Source organism: Enhydra lutris, unplaced genomic scaffold, assembly GCF_002288905.1.
Source record: "Enhydra lutris kenyoni isolate GAN:26980312 unplaced genomic scaffold, ASM228890v2 scaffoldscaffold36, whole genome shotgun sequence".
In the NCBI taxonomy this organism is placed as follows: Eukaryota; Metazoa; Chordata; class Mammalia; order Carnivora; family Mustelidae; genus Enhydra; species Enhydra lutris.
In genome coordinates, this window is record NW_019154120.1 from 111,156 (window position 1) to 131,329 (window position 20,174).

At 49.6% G+C, this 20,174-nt stretch overlaps 1 protein-coding gene across 3 annotated transcripts in view; it reads right to left on the minus strand.

The window, feature by feature from the left end:
- Window positions 1-12,881: 12,881 nt before the first annotated feature.
- The window catches only part of LOC111154275 (ADNP homeobox 2), a 31,097-nt gene continuing 23,804 nt past the window's right edge, over window positions 12,882-20,174 (minus strand). The window contains exons 4-5 of one of the 3 annotated variants that reach the window (XR_002641078.1): window positions 14,686-18,377; window positions 12,882-13,701 (exon numbers count right to left, since the gene is read on the minus strand). Coding sequence is in view for 1 of the 3 variants with exons in the window: in XM_022513785.1 (XP_022369493.1) it covers window positions 15,153-18,377 (3,225 nt within the window). In the remaining 2 variants the exon portion in view is untranslated. Of the gene's footprint in view, window positions 18,378-20,174 lie in introns of all 3 variants that reach the window. The other 2 variants (XR_002641077.1, XM_022513785.1) reach the window with 2 other exon arrangements.

Genomic DNA, 20,174 nt, shown 5'->3' on the forward strand with positions numbered 1-20,174 from the left:
AGCGAGACACGCCCCACCCCAGGAGGAACAGCAGGGGTCCTCACCAGGAGAGTCCCTAAAATTTGCATTTTTGAAATTCGTGTGCCTGAGATAAAAATGTTCAGACAAGGCAGGGTGAATGCAGGGTTCTGATGGAAACCAGGGACATAGAGTGATTGGCTGCTCTTCTGGGAGGGCTCACTGAAGAGTGGAGGGGGTGCAGTTTCAGCTCCAAGGCTAGAGGACAGGTACAGCCATATTCATCCCACCCACCCATGCTGAAAGCCTTCAGTGAGCAAAACACTGCCTCCTAGTAGAATCTGGAGCCATGTACACCAAGGCCTGGCTCTCTGTGTCCTGGAGGCACATTTCTACTAGGGCAAGTCCACCTGAGAATCGGCTCAGCCGGCCCCAACCCCAGAAGACCAGCACAAACAACTAGCTCGCACCAAGTTTGCTGATCGTAGAGTGCTGCAAAGCTTCAGCTCTAGAGGAAATAGGATCTAGCTTCCCTTTATCCTTTTTTTTTTTTCCATTTTTTTCCTATTCAATTTCTTTTCTTATTTTTTATTAATCTTATTTAATTTGTATATATAGTTTATTTTTTATTTTCATTTTACTCTTTTATTTTGGGACCTAGATTCTTCTTAAGATTTTATTTATTTTAGAGAGAGAGAATGCAAGTGAGGGGAGGAGCAGAGGAGAGAGAATTTCAAGCAGACTCCATGTTGCACATGGAGCCTGATACAGGGCTCAGTCCCACAACCCTGAGATCATGACCTGAGCCAAATCAAGAGTTGGATGCTTAACCGACTGAGCCACCCAGGTGCCCCTGGGATCCAGATTCTTTTAACAAGGAGACCAAAATATACCCAGGATCCAGGTTTTTGTTTTGTTTTGTTTTGGGTTTGTGTTTTTTTTTCTTTCTTCTTTTCTTTTCTGGACAAAATGACATGACAGAGAAATTCACCCCAAAAGAAAAGCAGGAAGTAGAACTCAGTAGGAATCCCAGACAAACAAAAACTAAAGGAGATTTCCCACCAAACCAGCCCTGCAAAAAATTTTAAGGAGAACTCTGAGTGGAGAAAAAAACACAAGAGCAACAAAGACTACAAAGGACCAGACAGCATCATCAGAAACACAATGGCACTGAATTCGTATCTTTCAACAATTACTCTGAATATAAATGGACTAAATACTCCAATCAAAAGACATAGGGTATCAGAATGGATAAAAAAAAACAAGATCCATCTATATGCTGCCTATAAGAGACTCATTTTAGACCTAAAAACACCTGAAGATTTGAAAGTGAGTGGATGGAGAGCCATCTGCCATGCTAATGGACATCCAAAGAAAGCCATACCTATATCCAGCAAACTAGATTTTATTATTTACGGTTAATATTTATTTATTTATTTATTTAGAGAGAGAGAGACAGCACATGAAGGGGAAGGAGCAGAAGAGGAACAGAGAGAAAGAACCCCAAACAGGCTCCACATCAAGCACAGAGCAGGATACAGGGCTCAGTCCCATGACACTGAGATCACAACCTGAGCCAAAATCAGCAGTCAGGTGCTTAACCAACTAAGCCACCCAGGTGCCCCAAGACAAACTAGATTTTAAAACAGACTATAACAAGGGATGAAGAAGGGCATTATATCATAATTATGGGGTCTATTTACCAAGAAGACCTAACAATTGTAAATATACATGCCCCCAACTGGGACCACCCAAATATATATATCAACTAATTTTAAACAAAGAAACTCATTGATAATAATAAAATAATAGGGAACTTTGACACCCCACATACAGTAATGGACAGATCATCTAAGCATAAAATCAACAAGGAAACAATGACTTTGAATGACACACTGGACCAGATTGACTTAACAAATATATTAACAACATTCCATTCTAAAGCAGCAGAATACGCATTCTTTTCAAGTGCACAGGGGACACTTTCCAGAATAGATCACATACTGGGTCACAAATCAGCCATCAACAAAGTACAAAAATACTGAGATCATAACATGCATATTTTCAGACCACAACATTATGAAACCTGAAGTCAACCACAAGAAAAAATTTGGAAAGACCACAAATGCATGGAGGTTAAAGAACATCCTACTAAAGAATGAAGGGGTCAAGCGGAAAATTAAAAAATATAAAAATAAAAAAAATACATGGAAACGAATGAAAATGAAAATACGTTTGTCTAAACCTTTGGGATACAGCAAAGGCAGTCCTAAGAGGGAAGTATATAGCAATACAGGCCTACCTCAAGAAGCAATAAAAGTCGTACACAACCTAACCTAACACCTAAAGGAGCTAGAAGAGGCGCAGCAAAGAAAGCCTAAAGCCAGCAAAAGCAGGGAAATAATAAAGATTAGAGCAGAAATAAATGATATAAAAACGACAATATAAACCAGGAGAATGGATTAATGAAACGAAGAGCTGGTTCTTTCAAAGAATTAATAAAATTGATAAGTTTTATTTAGCCAGAGTTATCAAAAAGAAAACAGAAAGGACCCAAATAGATTAAATCATGAATGAAAGAGGAGATATTATTACCAACACTACAGAAATACAATTATAAGGAAATATTATGAAAAATATATGCTAACAAACTGGGCAATCTGGAAGAAATGGACAAATCCCTAGAAACCTATAAAATGCCAAATTTGAAACTGGAAGAAACAGAAAAATTTGATCATACCCATAGCCAGCAAAGAAATCCAATCAGTAATCAAAAATCTCCCAACAAACAAAAATCCAGGGCCAGTTGGATTCCCAGGGGAATACTACCAGCCATTTAAAGAAGAGTTAATACCTATTCTCAAACCATTCCAAAAAATAGAAATAGAAGGGATACATGTAAACTCATTCTATCATTACCTTGATTCCAAAACCAGACAAAGACCCCACTAAAGGGGAGAATTACAGGCCAATAACCCTGATGATTATTGATGCAAAGATTCTCAATAAAACACTAGCAAATCAAATTCAACAGTACATTAAAAGAATCATTCACCATAATCAAGTGGGATTTATTCCTGGGCTGCAAGGGAGTTTCAATATTCATAAATCAATGAATATGGTATACCACACGGATAAAAGAAAGGATAAAAACCATATAATCCTGTCAATACATGCAGAAAAAGCATTTGACAAAATACAGCATCCTCTTGTGATAAAAATCCTCAACAAAGTACTGATAGAAGGAACATATCTCATCATAATAAAGGCCATACATGAAAATCCCAGAGTTAATATCATCCACAGTGGAGAAAAACTGAGAGCCTTTCCCCTATGGTCGGGAACAAGACAAGAATGTCCACTTTCACCCTTACCATTTAATACAGTACTGGGAGTCTTAGCCTCAGCAATCAGACAACAGAAAGAAGTAAAAGGCATCCAAATCAGCAAGGAAGAAGTCAAACTTACACTATTTGCAAACGACACAATACTCTGTAGAAAACCTGAAAGACTCCACAAAAAAAAAAAAATCACTAGAACTATAGCATGAATTCAACAAAGTTGCAGGATGTAAAATCAATGTGCAGAGATATGTTGCATTTCTATCCACCAATAATGAAGCAGCAGAAAAGCAGAAAGGGAAACCAAGGAATTGATCCCATTTGCAATTTCACCCAAAACAGTAAGAGACCTAGAAATAAGCCCAACCAAGGAAATTTACCTGTACTCTGGAAACTATAAAACTCTGTGGAAGAAACTGAAGAGGACACAAAGAAATGGAAAAGCGTTCCATGCTCGTGGACTAGAAAAGCAAATATTGCTACAATGCCTGTGCTGCTCAGAGCAACCTACACGTTTAATGCGATCCTCGTCAAAGTACCACCAGCACTTTTCACAGAGCTACAACAAGCAACCGTAAAATTTGTGTGGAACCAGAAAAGACCCTGAATTGCCAAAGCAATTCTGAAAAGGAAAGCAAAGCTGGAGGCATCACAGTTCTGGATTTCAAGCTGTATTACAAAGCTGTGATGACCAAGACAGCACGGTACTGGCACAAAAACGGACACACAGATCAGTGGAACAGAGTACAAAACCCAGAAATGGACCCACAAATATATGACCAGCTAATCTTCAACAAAGCAGGAAAGAATGTCCAATGGAAAACAGACCATCTCTTCAACAAGTGGCGTTGGGAAAACTGGACAGCAACATACAGAAGAATGAAGCTGGACCGCTTTCTTACACCACACACAGAAATAAAATCAAAATGGATGGAAGACCTAAATGTGAGATGGAAATCCATCAGAATCCTAGAGGAGAACACAGGCAACAACCTCCTTGATATTGGCCACAGCAGCTTCTTACTAGACATGTCTCCCAAGGCAAGGGAAACAAAACCAAAAATGAACTGTTGGGATTTCATCAAGATCAAAAGCTTCTGCACAGCAAAAGAAACCGTCAACAAAACTAAAAGGCAGCCTATGGGGTGGGAGAAGATATTTGCAAATGACGTATCTGATAAAGGGTTAGTATCCAAAATCTATAAAGAATTTATCAAACTCAACACCCAAAAAACAAATAACCCCGTTAAAAAAAAAAAAGGCAGAAAACATGAGTAGACATTTTCCCAAAGGAGACATATAGAAGGACAATGGACACATGAAAAATGCTAAATGTCAGTCATCATTAGGGAAATACAAATCAAAACCACAATGAGATACCTTCTCACACCTGTCAGGCTGGCTACAATTAACACAAGAAACAACAGGTGTTGGCGAGGATGCGGAGAAAGGGGAACCCTCTTACACTGTTGGTGGGAATGCAAGGTGGTGCAGCCACTGTGTAGAACAGTGTGGAGGTTCCTCAAGAAGTTAAACAGAGCTACCCTCGACCCAGCAATTGCACTCTTGGGTACTTACCTGAAGGATACAAAAGTGCAGATTTGAAAGGGCACCTGTACCCCAATGCTTAAAGTAGCAATGTCCATAAGAGCCAAACTGTGGAAAGAGCCCAGACGTGCGTGGACTGATGAACGATGGAGAAGATGCCATGTGCCCACCACGGGATACTACGCAGCCATCAGAAATGAAATCTCGCCATTTACAACGATGTGGCTGGAGCTGGAGGGTGCTGTGCCGTAGGACACAGGCCAGAGAAAGACAAATTTCGTATGGCTTCACTCATAGTGGAAATTAAGAGACGAAACAGATGAACCTGGGGAAAGGAACAAAAGAGAGGCAAACCCTAAACAGACTCTTAAGGATGGAAACAAACCGAGGGTGGCTGGGGAGGAGGTGGGTGGGGGTCAGGCGTGAAAGAGGCGCCTGTGACGAGCACCGGGTGTCGTACTGAAGTGACGGACCCGTGAATTCTACTCCTGAAACTACTATGACACCGGAGTTTCAACAAAAACTGGAAATTGGGAAAGCGCAGGCGCGCGAACGGCAGCGGCGAGCACTAGAGCGGCTCGGGGACCCCAGCGCGCGTCCGCGGACTGGCCCTCCTCGCCCGCACGCCCTTCCCGGTGCCCCGCGGCCCGGGAGCCCGTCGGGACCCCGACCCCGTGCTTCCGCGGGGGGTCTGTGGGGTCTGTGCTCGAAGGGCCCCGGACAGCTGTTACCAGCCACGCTGGTGTCCCCACAACGTGCCAGGCTGCGCCTTCGCTGACCCGAGCGCGGTCCGGAGCGCGTTGGCGGGGCGGGGGGCGGGGCGCAGGGACCTTGACGCGCACTTCGGGCCCCAGAGGAGCAGCGCAGACGGGACCCGGCCCTTCCCGCGGACGCAGAACCTGTGCGGCCTCCCGGGCGCGAGCCCAGCCGGCCCTCGCGTCACCCACCTCGCAGGAACGCAGGGTCGCGGAACGGAGGCGCCCTGGGGCTCGGTCCCCCCGCGGAGATGCGCGTCCTCGGACACGGCCGGCCCCGCCTCGGCGCACCCGCTCAGCCGGGCGCCCTCCGTGCCGGCCCGACCGTGCGCAGCGCAGACGCCCGCCCGGGTGGACGTGGGGACCGGCCTCCGCGCTCACGGGGGCAACAGCTGCGGGTGCGCGGGCTTCCGGGCGGGACCCCGAGTGCCTCGTCAGCGACCGCAGCCCTGCCGCGCCGCCTTCCCTCTGCCGGGCCGCGGGCGCACGAGGTCCCCGTCTTCCTCCCCGGGGTCGCCGGGGTTTGAAGCCGCAGGCCCGAGCCCGGGTTAGGGTCCGCTCTCGGCGCCGCCGCGGTTCTCCTCCGGGAGGTCGTCGTCGTTTCGAGTCCCGGGGGTGGCTCGGTGGGTAGAGGTCAGATTCCTGATTTCAGGGCAGGGCGGTGGCCCCCGCGCTCACGCCGCAGCCTGCGGGTCCTCGGTCTCCCCCGCACCGTCTGAGCGAGTGAGCAGAGACCCGCCCGCATCGTGACCAGCCTCTGCCCGGCGACAGGCCGGCCGCTCCCGGATGCGTGCGGCTCCCGCCACGGTCCCGCAGGGAAGCCACGGAGCCCTCCGCGCCCCTCGGCTCGTTCGTGCAAACAAAGCTGCGCCGCTTGCCGCGGACGGACGAGGCCCAGCTGGGCACGGCCCGCAGGTGCGAGATACGCGCACGAACCACACTGGCTGAGACACCAAACACGCGCACCGACCTCTCACGGCGGTTCTCGGAAGTTGTCTTTAGAGAGTTTCCCTGCTCACCGGTCCACCCGGTCCCCGTGGTGAGTGTCCTCCCTCCGCCCGGTCGCCGGGGGACGGGCGTCCAGCCCAGGCTATGATGCAGGCGCGCGGGGAGCTGTGTCCCCCCGGCTGTCGCTTGCTCGCTCTGCCGGCGCTCCCGAGGCGGCCGCAGGAGAGACACTGGGGTGGCTGTGCCGGTCCACACGGGGCCCGCACCGCGCACTCGTACAGGCCGCCCGCACACAGCCCAGCACGCCACGGAGGACGGAGAGGCTCGTGATACGTGCGCTTTAAAATGAGCACGTGATGGGGGCGCCTGGGGGGCTCAGTGGGTTGAAGCCTCTGCCCTCGGCTCAGGTCATGGTCCCGGGGTCCTGGGATCGAGTCCCGCATCGGGCTCTGCTCGGCGGGGAGCCTGCTTCTGTCCTCTCTCTGTGCCTGCCTCTGCCTGCTTGTGATCTCTGTCAAATAAATAATAAACTCTTAAAAAAAAAATGAGCACCTGATGGAGAGCACCCCAGCCCGTGCTCCCCCGTCCCCCCGAGGTCGCACACGTGGCAGTAACGGTGGAACAAGAAGCCAACCAAGGCGAACCTGTGGTCATTTCTGTTAAGCAACTTCTGTTCCCAGTTTTGCTATTCGGATTATCAAGCTAGTAACCGACGCTCTTCTCTCTAGTCATTACAAGCTTTTTAACAATTCTATTCACTAACTAAGGGCACAGCTTCGGTTAATCCTGAAGTAATGCTTATTACAGACCAAAGCTTTAGACGTTAGTCGTGAAGCTCTTCCGGAGAGAGGCGATGAGCGTGTGGCTCGGCAGACGGTGGACACGGTCCCATCCCGAGCGCTGCTGTGATTTAAACGCTAAGACGTGGTCGTATATTTGAATTACAAGCTATATGGAATTCAAGCTATCTCCATATTCACATTCCAACTGAATTTGCAAGGTGAGGAAGAAAACTATTTGCTCTATTTACTTTCTTCCCGTCTCAGGCTACGAGCACCTGGCTAGAAACCACGTGTTAGAATTTAAATCTCTAGGAGCCTCCAAGTGGATGGGTTGAGTCTCTAGAAGTTCTTCAGTCCAGCATTAATGACTGATTCTCGCGTATTTGAGAAGCCCACGTCATGCAGTAATGGAGACCTCGTTCAGCCAAATTTACGTTGTCAGAGTGACTTATTCCGGCCCCACCCTTTTAGATACTGGACCTGCCCCAGCTGCCGGTCTCGAAGCGCACCTTCCCCTGACCCGAGTGAATGGAGCAGACAACGGAGAAGCGGGCGCCTGATGTTCGGAAAGAGCCCGTGGGAACCACACAAGGACTGTGTTCAGCAGCCGAAGCCCTTCATCTTGTTTTACTGGGCCTCAAGCCGCCCTTTGCTTCTTTCTTAGCATCTTTCTCCTCCCAGACATGCCATCTAAGTCAACATAAGCCTTGCGAGGCGGACACATGTGTACAGCATAGACCCAGGGAAATTTGGTCCAAATTTGCTTTAGGAAGAAAGAGACGCGATGCTATGCCTATAGTGAAATATTTATAAAATACTGTAACATTGCTGATAATCTCAGAGGGTGCCCACAAAGCTTTAATGAGAAAACACCATTGGAGGAATAGAACATTATCAAATTAAGGGTAGCAGCTTAATTTTTTAAATAAATATTAAATTTTAGTTATTTTTTAAAAGACTTTCTCTTCCTCTCTCTCTCTCTTTCAAGATAGAGAGTGAAGGTGGGAGGGAGGAGCAGAGGGAGAGGGACAGACGCCGAGCTGAGCACGGAGCCCAACTCTGGGCTTGATCTCAAAACCCTGAGCTCAGGACCTATCCGAAACCAAGAGTCAGACACTTCGCCACCTAAGCTGCCCAGGTCCCCCCTAAATATTAAATCTCGAAGGAAGGAAAATTAGCCATTCTGACCCTCTTCCTGCACACTGTTACCGTCATAGGCAGACGGACCTGGTCAGTGAGGGAGTGCAGAGAGGAGCACAGAGAGAAATCTCCTTGATTTTTATGATTTTTCTAAGATTCTTATGCTAATCCAAGTAGTTTGATTTATGCAACGTAACCCGATAACCTGGACTGAGGCAGACTCGATGTTAGAGAGCAAGACGACTGTTATGGGGCCGCCTGGCTGGCTTGAGGGGAGAGCATGTGACTCTTGATCTTGGCGTCCTGATTTCTAAGCTCCACGTTGGGCACGGAGCCTGGTTATGGAGAATATGCCATGTTCCCAACTCTTTGCATCTGCCTGTCTAGTCTATTATATTTTGTATATAATATATAATTCTTTTAAGACTTTGTTTATTTGAGGGAGAGAGTACACACAAGCAGGGGGAGGGGCATCTGAGGCGGACGGCGCAGAGCCAGACGCGGGCTCCACCCCACCACCGAGACCATGATCTGAGCTGAAATCCGGAGCTAGACACACAACTGACTGAGCGCCCCCGGGTGCCCCGTGTCTAGTCTTTTTGTGCAGCCCCTGGCAATCCTGTGGGAAAGCAAGTTACAGGCTAATTTATCCTTACGCAGGTCACCGCAAGGAAACAGCTTGCTAATGAACTGTTTAGGAAGTGACAAAGACCCATTTTCTATTTCTAGTGCATGGAGAATAACTATGATCATACTGAGACCATTTCTTAAGAAACACAGAAGGAATCACTGTCCCATCCCTTGCCATTTTGTAAATGGAAAATCCAACATACGGGACAAGATCTTGGCATCCGTTCTCACATACAATACGATTAGAATAAGTTCATTTTCAGAACTTCTTAAATATGGAGAAATTAGACAGGGGATATTGTTTAAATTATACTAAGTCCCTCAGACATTATGGTAAGTATTTTGATCCAGTTCTAAATGTACATTTAAGGATTTCTAAGTGGGAATCAAACAGATTAGAACTTACACACATGGTGGGGCGCCTGGGTGGCTCAATGGGTTAAAGCCTCTGCCTTCGGCTCAGGTCATGATCCCAGGGTCCTGGGATCGAGCCCCGCATCGGGCTCTCTGCTCAGCGGGGAGCCTGCTCCCCCTCTCTCTCTGTCTGCCTCTCTGCCTACTTGTGATCTCTGTCAAATAAATTTAAAAAAAAAATGAAAGAACTTACACACATGGTAATGTCCCAAGATCATTAAATTTTTATTACCGAATAGTTCTCACACTGAATTTACCAAGTTTTTCATTTTAGTTTTTAAAAACACTGAATTGACTCATTTACTATTTCGGTAACAATAAATCTATTCTTAGTATCTCCGACTTTATCTCTAGTCATCAGATCAGTCGGCGCAGACTGTGCGCAGACACCGGAACAGCGGGACCTCGGCTAGGAGGCGGCGGGAGCGCGTGCCGGCGTGTGACTCGCGCTTCCTGCTCACCTCTGAGTCAGAACCTTCCTGGATGAAACGGCCATGACCACCGCATGCAAATAAAAATGAAGTCCACAGTGAAATAGACTGAGCCCCGGTGACGGGACCCTTGAGCCGCTGTAGAAGCAATGTCAGTTCACACGAGGTTCTTAATTTTCTTTAAGATTTGGCTTATTTATTTGACAGAGAGAGTGAGGGCGAGAACACAAGCAGAGAGAGAGGAGGAAGCAGGCTCCCCGCCGAGCAGGGAGCCCGATGCGGGGCTCGATCCCGGGACCCTGAGACCATGACCTGAGCTGAAGGCAGATGCTTCACCGACGGAGCCGCCCAGGCGCCCGACGTTCTCGGTTTTCTAAGTCACTACAAGAGCACCTTGGAGCTGAATGGAGCTGAAAGGCCTTTGTGGGTGCAACATGGTGTCGTGTGACCAGAGTGGGGCGGCCTGTCCCAGGCTGGGACTGACCAGGGGCTCCTCCAGTAGGTCCGAAACTCCCGCGTCCATTAGCAGGCCTCTGCTTGTGCAAGCTACCCTACTGACACGACATCTTCACTGCACTCAGTCATCTGAAAGCACATATAAATCCTAGACAAAGTGTGTTTTATTAATTTGAGAGCACGTGCAGTGTGTGCGAGAAGACAAGCTGGGGGGAGGGGCAGGTGCAGAGGGAGTCCGACTGGGGCTGGATCCCAAAACCCTGGGATCGTGACCTGAGCCGAAGGCAGGCGCCCAACCCCCTGAGCCCCCCAAAAGTTAGTTTTCAAAAATAACCAGAAATTAGCTTCCCTCCAAAGTGCGTAATTCCCTTCAAATGCCCTCTTCTGAATATCCCATTTTCAGAAGTCCTCTTCCACAAACGCCAACTGTAGATGTCTCCTGCCCTTTTTAGGACCAAAGACACTTTCCTCATAACAAGAAGACCCTAAACCAAGTCTGCTTGGAAGCTCTCTCCCGCGTCCATGGACACCGCCTGGGGGATCACACTAACACGCGCGTGTGGGTGCTGGGAGCGCGGACGTTCCTGCTTATTCTCCGAAGCATTTCTCTGGGCCGCTATTTCACAGACATTGCAGGAAATTCCAGGTCTTCAATCTCCATTTCTGAAAGCTGCTTTGAAGGAGGTTGGGGAAGCAAAATGAGACAACTTATCTGTAAACTGGCAAACTTTTTTTTGGATTTTATAGCTCAACTAACAATATTCTCTTTTGAGGCAGAACTACATACCTATACGGAAAAGTTGTCTTAAGAAACACGGAGCCATTAAAACCTTACTATTCGTTGCTATTAGTCATTCAATTTTCTCTAGCTTACTTGTAGGTAAATGGTAAATTATTTAACATTATATCAAACTTCCCAGATCATGGACTGTAAGCTGTAAACAACCAATTTCTGAAAACACATATTCATTCATGACAATGAATTCTGAATTTGTATTTGAACAGAAGACCACACAATCTTAGTTTATTTGTAGTAAATATGCTTATATGGTTGCTGAAGTTTGGTTTATAATTTAAATTTTAATAAAATTTTACATTTTTATTGGAAAAACTTCCCTCCTGAAAAGGATTCCGTGTATTTCTTTTATTTAAAAATAAACATAAAGCTCACGATTTTGAGCGGGACAAAGAAGAGCGGTCAGGGGAACACCTTCTTTAAAGCTATGAAAAGCTCCCCTGAGCTACTACTCAGCACCTTCTAGACAGTTTACCCTCAAAATGTGTCTGCAGATCATCTGAATGAACGAATGGCTGGTATCAGTGTTTGTTCTCAGTATGACAATATGGTGGACGCATACAACATGTTTTTAGTCTGATTTTGGTCTATAGATCTCGGGACAGAAGAGCCAGGCCTGCGTCTGGAGACAGTAGGCGGAGTATGAGGCACTGTGGCACTCTTGTTAGGGACGGCCACCCTGGGGAGTAGACGGGCCTTCAGTGAGGTGACCGGCTTGTCCGTGCGTGCCCGGACGGGAAGTCCAGAGCAAACTGGGCCAGCTGGTCCCTCCACCTCTGACCCCACTTCTCCGCTGTGGAATGCAGATGAAGTAAGAGGCAACAGTCTCACCATGGTGGAGAGCGTGAAGCTCTCCTCCTGGCACCACAGCTGCCCTTCCACTATCCTGGCTCCCTCCCCACGCATGGCCCCCATATGCACCCGTCTCTGTGTAAGACGCAGGGGTGCCGTGAAGACCAACCGTTTAGGGTGCAGGGTGCCCTCCAGCAGAGCCCAACACAGTGGCGCTATCATGGGTGCTATTATTCAAGTGTTCAGCCCATTTCCTAGCGATAGCAACAGCTGACAAATGTCTAGAAACACAGCTTGAAAACTAGAGTAAAAACCAGGCTGGAGTTTGAGGCCTCACTGCTCTTCTTTTTCTACGAGTTCTGTGTCGCTTTGTTTAGTGAGCAATTAAGAAATCGAGACCCACGCGGTATTCGCCAGGCGAAAGGGGCTGTCGGAGGAGGGCGTAAGAGCAGGTGGGCGGCTGCCTCACGGCTGCACTTGCCCAGGAGCCTGCCGGGGCCCTCGCCTGGGCCGCCACCTCTGCAAGCAAGACAAGGTCGGTGAAGGACCAGCTGCGGCCCAGCATTTCCAGAAGTCGCACCCCAGAACTTCTTAAAGAACAAGAACCACATGGACTTTTGCAAGGAGACTGAACTGACCTGAATTTGAGGAAAGGAGGACGTGCACCCAACACCAACGAGGCCGGGTGGCACCAGCACTTTCCTGATGTGGAACGTCCTAGAAGAGCTCTGGAAAACCATCTCTGCCCAGAAATGCGAGTCCAGTGTGGCGGTACAGCAGCTATGCAGGGTCTCTGTTTCTGGGGTTGTCTGGTGGCGTGTGGACAAGGGTCTTCCGGCTCCCCACTGGCTTTCCGGGACCAGACCGGCTTCTTCACGGCTCGTCTCTGCTTGGTCTCCGTGACGGGGGTGAAGGGAGAGCCGGCGTCCACGCTAAGGGCCAGCTCCTCCTCTGCAACTGCGGCACCGCACGGGGACTGCAGCCAGCACCGTCCCTGGGCGCGGCCCTGGGCTCCTGCCTGCCTGGGCTGTGGGGCCCAGCCCTGCACGCTCCCAGCCGGTGCCGCCTGCCATCAGGGGTTCGCCCCGGGGCACGTGTGACAGAAGCAGCTAAGGGCAGCCCCTCCCCACAACCCTGCCTTCTGCGCCGCAGTGCTCTGGGATTCCTCCAGCCTCCCGCTGCGTTCCAGCCCACGCCTCTGCCCTTCCCAGGCCATCCACTCGCGGCTTTTCGAGGAGAACGTTCGTGAGCCCTCAGGTGAGGCTGAGACCCAAGACGTCGCGTCCAGATCCCTCAGCTGCGTGAGAAGCCGCCGTTCCGTGATTACGGGAAGCGGACCGACGGGCCTCCCGAGAGGGTCTGACCAGGAGGCACAGTCCCTGGGGGAGGCGGCATGCTGATGGGAGGGGCGGCGGGGGGAGCGATCAAAGGAGCGTCCACCAGCGAAGCGACCAGCACGACACCCAGCACACAGACCCTGCCCGGCGCAGCCTCGACACAGGCACGCTCGTGGCCACCCGACATCCGCTTCGACCACTGGAGGCCAACATTACAGAAGCATCAAGAATCTCTAGCCACGTCTCTTGTGAGGACAGAGGTGACTCACTGGCCCTTGTGGGTTATGCTTTCACGGTGACAAGTAATGTTTTCAGCAAATAAATGTGGTGTCTATTTCCACATTCAGATTACTCTTGAGTCACAGTGACGTACCTGTTGAAAGAATTAAGCGGTTCTGTTTGCAGTGGTATAACAAATTTTAATTCAAAATAGACACTCTGAAACAATAGGTTAAAAAAAAAATAAACTTCAACAAGCTCTTTTTGGATTTACAACAGAGCACACCAACAATCACAGACCAGTCTCACAACCGCCTCAAAAATGCACATTATAGCAATTACATGCACGTATTCTAGGTTTTAAAATCCATATGGTGACGTCATCTTATTTCCCAGAGACTGTCACACCCTCGGAGTATGCAGGACAGGTGCCTCTGCTGGGTGTGACCAGGAATAGGACTTAAGGTCTACACCGGCTGGTCTCGACTGCTGGTTCTGGGGCTTTGAGTTATTCTGTGTTGGGGAGGGAACGACCCCGGAGGCTTACCTGCACAAAGGACAGCAACACAGTGGAGATCCTTAACGATGCCACATCCCGTCAAGCCAGACCCCTGGGCTACAGAAAAGCCCATTTCTCCAGAACAAATGTGTTTACCTCTAGGAAACGGTCACAAGAGTTGATACACCAACACGGAGAGAGCCCTCCCTCGACTCATTTCGCTTTGTGCCCTGAAAACCTATGTCTGCATTTCAGTTAGTAACACACTCAAGGGTGAAACTTTGATTCCTGAGTAACATGGTCCTTCCCCTTCACTGGTTTTGTCACCTTCCCGGTTAGGAGGAGCGTGTGTGTTCAGCATTTATGCTAAAGGCACTAAAAATTTATTGTCTTACTTTTGAATGGAAAAATGACTTATCACCATATAAAAAGGGGGAGAAGTCTACACCGAAAAGCATTTCTGCACCCACCGAATTGCTTTATTTGTAAAATTACTCTTATGAGCTAATAACGGGCTTCAGGTTCGGCACAATCTTAACAAAGGAAAACATTTGGTTTTCTAGGATTTATAACAAACCGACAGCTGCGAGGACAACCCTGAAGAAATGTAAGTCAACATCGTCACCTAGGAGCTAGTACCTTGCGAAGAAGCAACCAGCGTAAGTTAATGCGTCTCAGGGAACCCCACGCATCAGCGGGTGTGAACTCGCTTCTCAGCATGGACGCTGGCCACTGGCCGCACGCGCAGCTCACAGAGGCAGCTCAACGCAGTTACTCAAGTCCCTTCAGCGGAGACACAGACACAGACGTCCGCTTTCATCCGACCGAACTGACACTACTGGGAAAGATCCAAGGATTTAATTTACATGACGGGGAAGAACTAAAAATACTTGTTACAAAATCAACCTGCAGGAAACAATAAATCTGAAAGAACTATCGGCTTCTCTTACGTAGAAGTCTTTCCGAGCACCTGAAATAAATCTACAGAGCAGCATAAAGACCACTGAAGTTGATTAGTTTGACATACAGTGAAGAAAATAACATTTTAAATCTCGACTGAGAAAACCACTAATTATCTAGTACTTTAGATTGCCTAATTTGTTTTTTTACAGGTTTTGTGGCTCATACTCAAAGTTCAACCTGTGTTTAACATTTTTAAGTTCAGACATATCAAAGCCTAAAAGTACAGAAGGCTTGTGATTTTTTATTGCTTTCATGCAAATGTATCTTCTTTTTCCAAAAAATGAAGCCACGTCGATTTTCCACACCCACAAGAGTGAAGAAAGAAGTTCGATTTCCTTTTTACTAGGATATGGTCTCTTGTGGAAATAGTCTCTAAGGAACTGCTTTTTTTCTTCATATGAACGGTCTTCGTATTTCTTAGGGTTTAAAGCTAAAATCTGAAGCGCGTCTTCACTAACGAGCGGCCCCTCTGTCCTCACCTCACTCCTTTGTCTTTTCAAAGGCACCGCACTCGCCACCTTCTCGGGGGCCGGGGCCGCGTCGCTGCTGACGACGAGAGGTCGCTCCTCCGCCCCCCTCTGCTCTTCCACCCCGGAGTGGCCGTCAGGCAGCTTTCTCTTCACGGAGAAACTGGAGTCGTGGACCACCTCGCCGTTGACTAAGAGCACTTGGCTGTTCTCGATGAAGCTGGGCTGGACCTGCAGGTCCGAGCTGCTGTCCTTCGGGGCGCTCCGGCAGCGCAGCAGGTGGATGGCGATGGCGGCCAGGGTCATGTTGCCGGTGTAGACCCCACAGCAGTGGATGCACTTGAACGCCGGAGACTTCAGGATGGTGTGGACCGTCGGTGTGATGTGGTGCCTCTCCTTCAAATGCAGTTCATACGCCTCGGTCGTCACCAAGGTGCCAAAGCAAAAGGGACAAGTCAGTGCTTGTTTGCCGGGGCTCCCGGAGGCGGCCTCCGCCTGGGGCCTCACTTTTATATACACGGGCACGAGGGACTTGGAGTGTATCCCAGCCAGCACGGCCAAGTAGACCTCCCGCTCCCCAAGCTCTTCCTTCGGCAATATGGTAATGAAGTCAAGATGGGGGAACATCAGGTTGCCGTTAGCGTCGAGATCCAACTGGAAACCTCTGTTGCTATAGTCCACAGGTAGCTTCTTCTTCCCTCGGTGCACAGTCCGACTGTGCTCGGAAAGGCCTCTGATGTCATGGAAAGTGCAGGGACAAAACAAGCAGCCCAGGCCGTGCATTAGCAGGTGATGGATGAGCTCTTCCTCGGACACCAAGCATTTACAAGAGAGACACCGGACTGTCTTCTCTCTCATCCACTTTAAAAACGGGGCACACGCGGCCAGCTTTTCGGGCTCCAGTTTCTCAGCAGCCTTGGACTCGCTGTGCTTGTGAGCCACCTCCATGTGAACCTGGTAGACGTTGGAAGGGAAGAGCTCGTTGCAAACCGGACACGTTTTCCACTGCTTCGCCTGTCTGAGTGCCTGGCTCGCTTCTGCCGCCGACGGAGAGGCCTGAACGAACATACTCTGGGCGGCGCTGACCACCACCGGAGACGGCATGCTGGCCATGGAGCTGGCCATCTGGGCAGCCGTGCCCGACTGCAGGAGCGGGATGGGCACCTGGGGCGGGGGGACAGTGGCAACGCCTCCCGGAGGCACAGGCAAAGTGACAGACACGGGGGCAAGCGTGTACGTGGGAATCCCATTCACCTGCTTCCCTGTAGGAATGAGCTGTCTGAGAATAGAGCCCGACGTGAGGAACGTGGTGTTCTGAGAAGCGCCCGGTCTCACCGGCTGATTTGCAGGCAGAATGCTGGTGCTCACAGACTGGTTGAGCTGTAGGACCCCAGGTCTCACCGGCTGGCCCACAGGGAGCACACCTGACACGACGGGCTGACCAAGCTGAAGAACCCCAGAACTGACACCCGGGCTCACAGGCAAAACACCTGACGAGACTGTCTGGTTGGGAGAAAGGAGCCCAGGTGGGACCACCTGGCCCGCAGGCAGCACCCTCAGCGGGACCGTCTGGCCGGGAGGGAGAACCCGTGACGGGACCGTCAGCCCAGTGGGGAGAACCCCTGAGGGGGCCGTCTGGCCAATGGGGAGAACCCCTGACTGGACCACCTGGCCAGCAGGAAGAACCCCAGAAGTGGCCGTCTGTCCCGAAGGGATCACTCCAGCAGGGGTCATCTGGCCTGCAGGAAGGACCCCCGATGGGACCGTCCGGCTCACAGAAATCACTCCTGGTGACACTGCCTGAAGAACCCCGGGGGTGACAGATGGATTGACAGGAAGGACGCCAGGCCCAGCAGGCCTGCTGACGGAAAGAACTCCAGGCCCAACAGGCTGGCTAAGGGGTAAAGCCCCAGGGCGGACGGTCTGGTTGACGGGGAGGACGCCAGTCCCAACGGGCTTATTTATATGTCCCACTGGCTGACTCAAGGGCAACACAGGAGGGTTTGCTGACTGAGTAAGCGGGACTCCACGAGAAAGGAAGACGGGCTGCGGAGCGGAGGGAGGCAGAGGACTGGAGACCAGAGTCACGTGGGACTGAGCCACGGCGGGCGGGGAATGGGTGAGGCTTGCAGAAGTGCCCGCGGCCACCGTCACTGGCGGGACCGGGCCCTGCACGGGCTGGACCACGGTCTGGCTCTGGCTGCTCTGAGGCAAGGTGAGACGGAAACAAGGGGATGTGGCCGCGAGGCCCGGAGCACTGCCGTTTGGCGGCACAGCCAAAGGGGCCACTGGTTTGGGGGCGATGTGCATTTGCTTCAAAAGTCCAGGCTTCTTAATATGTTCGGAAATCACAGATCTCAGCTTATTCTCCAAATCCCTGTGCGTGTCCGCTGTCAAGATGTGGTACATCAAAGCGTCCTGGCTGCTGGCCTTGGCACTGCACTTTTTACAGTAATACTTGTCGGACGGGGGCACCTTCTCGGCAGAAAGGCCGTCCTCAGCTTTCGGCTGCTCACCCGTTTCCTCAGTCCGCAGGCCGAAGTAGGAGCTAATTAAGTAGTGGAAATGAGCCACCAGCACGTGCTTCTTCATGCTGTAGTACAAGGTGTTCGAAAAGTTACACTTTAAACATGTAAAACTTATCACATCACTCCTCGAAGATTTCGTTTCCCCTAAAATATTCACTGTGTAGTTCTGGACTTTCCGAACAGGCGCATGGAACATTCTGAAGTGCCGTCCCACGGTTTTGGGTTGAGAAGAGAATACGCAGTTCGGGCAGGGGATCACCAGCTCCTGGTCGATGTCATCCTCGTGGCACCGATGTAAGTGAGTCCTGAAGGAGGCGAGCGCTTTCGTGGAGTACTTACAGAGGCTGCAACAGTAGGGCTTCGTGCGGTATCTCTGTGAAAACAGAACACAGTCAAGCAGACGTCAATAAAAAAGTCAGGTCCTACACCCTCCAGAGGTCAAAGCCTAGGGTTCTTCTTCACTGACTGTGCTGGGTAACACGACACGATCACCCCTCCGGGAAGAGTGCTTCTGTGAAACCAGGGCAAGCTCTTTCTTCAAGGACCAGAGAGTAAACACTGCCTCTACGCCAACTCCTTGGTGTTGCCATCGTGACCCCAAAACTCCCACAGACGACACGCCAACCTAGGAGCATGGCTCTGTGCCAATAAAACCACAGACACGAATTCCAATTTCATGGAGTTTTCACGTCACAAAACTATTCACTTCTTTCTTCTCGAGCATCTAAAAACGCACCAGCTATTCCCGGCTGCTGACCGTACACACAGGACCCGGCCCCCCGAGCCTGGCTCCGGACCCCTTCCATGCCATCTCCTGAGCCACAGTCTCGTCATCCCAGTACAAGAAATTCACACAGTTCTCTGGGAGAGAAAGTTCATTTCTCCCCTTCTCGTCCCATTTCCCACGGTTCCAATGTTGCTTTTACTCCAAACTCTAAAACCTTTAGAATTCATCTGCAAATAACCTAACACGCCAATGGTTAAACCTGTCATTACCTTTACTTCCCTCATTCCCAGAGAAGGTAAGAGCCAACCACATGCAGGTGTCCAGTAAACTACGTGACGAATGGGAAGGCGAACAGGGCTGTACCTAAGGCACCACACAGTCCTGAGGGAGTTCCAGGCCAGATCACAGACAAACAAGGCCAAAGCCCTCTCTAGGGCAAACGGGGGAATTCCACAAGCTTGGAATATGAGGACACACGTCCGGACAAGAGCCGGCCAGCTAAGAAATGGAATGTTAATCAGCCAAATATTTACAGGTTTGTGAAGGTTTGAGAGTCACAAAGTCTTTGGTCTCGAGGCTCCAGACCCTAGAGCTGCTGAACCACAGAAAGCCTGGCTCTGGCTTCATGGAGCACAAAGGGAAGACCTGGGCCCACTAAACGCTTCACCTAAGGTCCCACCATCGGTGGTGCGACACTGCTTCTTCCTAGCACGGCGGCTCTCCCCTCCAAGCCTGTGCTTCAAGTCCCCCGCCAAGTGTTAACTCAGTGGTTTCTGTCACTCTCTTTCCTATTCATGCGGGTTTCCCTCTTGCCACAAGTCAAGAAATCACCCAAACGTGTTCAAACAACATGGAATTACCATTTCATTCCAGCATTTCTGATAGGGCCTAGAATAAACCTACGGTAACGGCTGATGCTAGACCACAAACTAAAAAAAACAATAACCCATATTTCACTGTTTCTAAAAGACCTTTTCTCCATATTTTTCCCATATCTTACTATCTCAGAAATCTGAATACACCTTACAACTAATACTTCAGTGTTACCAGAGTAACACAGCTTAAATGAAGTATCGCTTTAGCTTTATTAGAAGTTCGTTGGAAAATGGTGTCTCAGAACACGGTCAGTAATTTTGTAGTAACGTATGGTAACAGACGGTAATTATACTTATCCTGGAAAGCACTGAGAAATGAAAGAGTTACTGAATCACAGCTGTACATCTGAAACTAATACAACACTGTAGGTCAACTATACTTGAATTACGCATTTTTAAGGATTATTTATTATTTAAGTTATCTCAACACCCAACGTAAGGCTCGAATTTACAACCCAGAATGAAGAGCAGCTCCACCAACCCGGCCAGCCAGGCCCCCTAGGATACATTTTTCTAAATGGCGTGTTTTACACTCAATGAAATACTAGAGTGAAAAACCAGTTAGTCA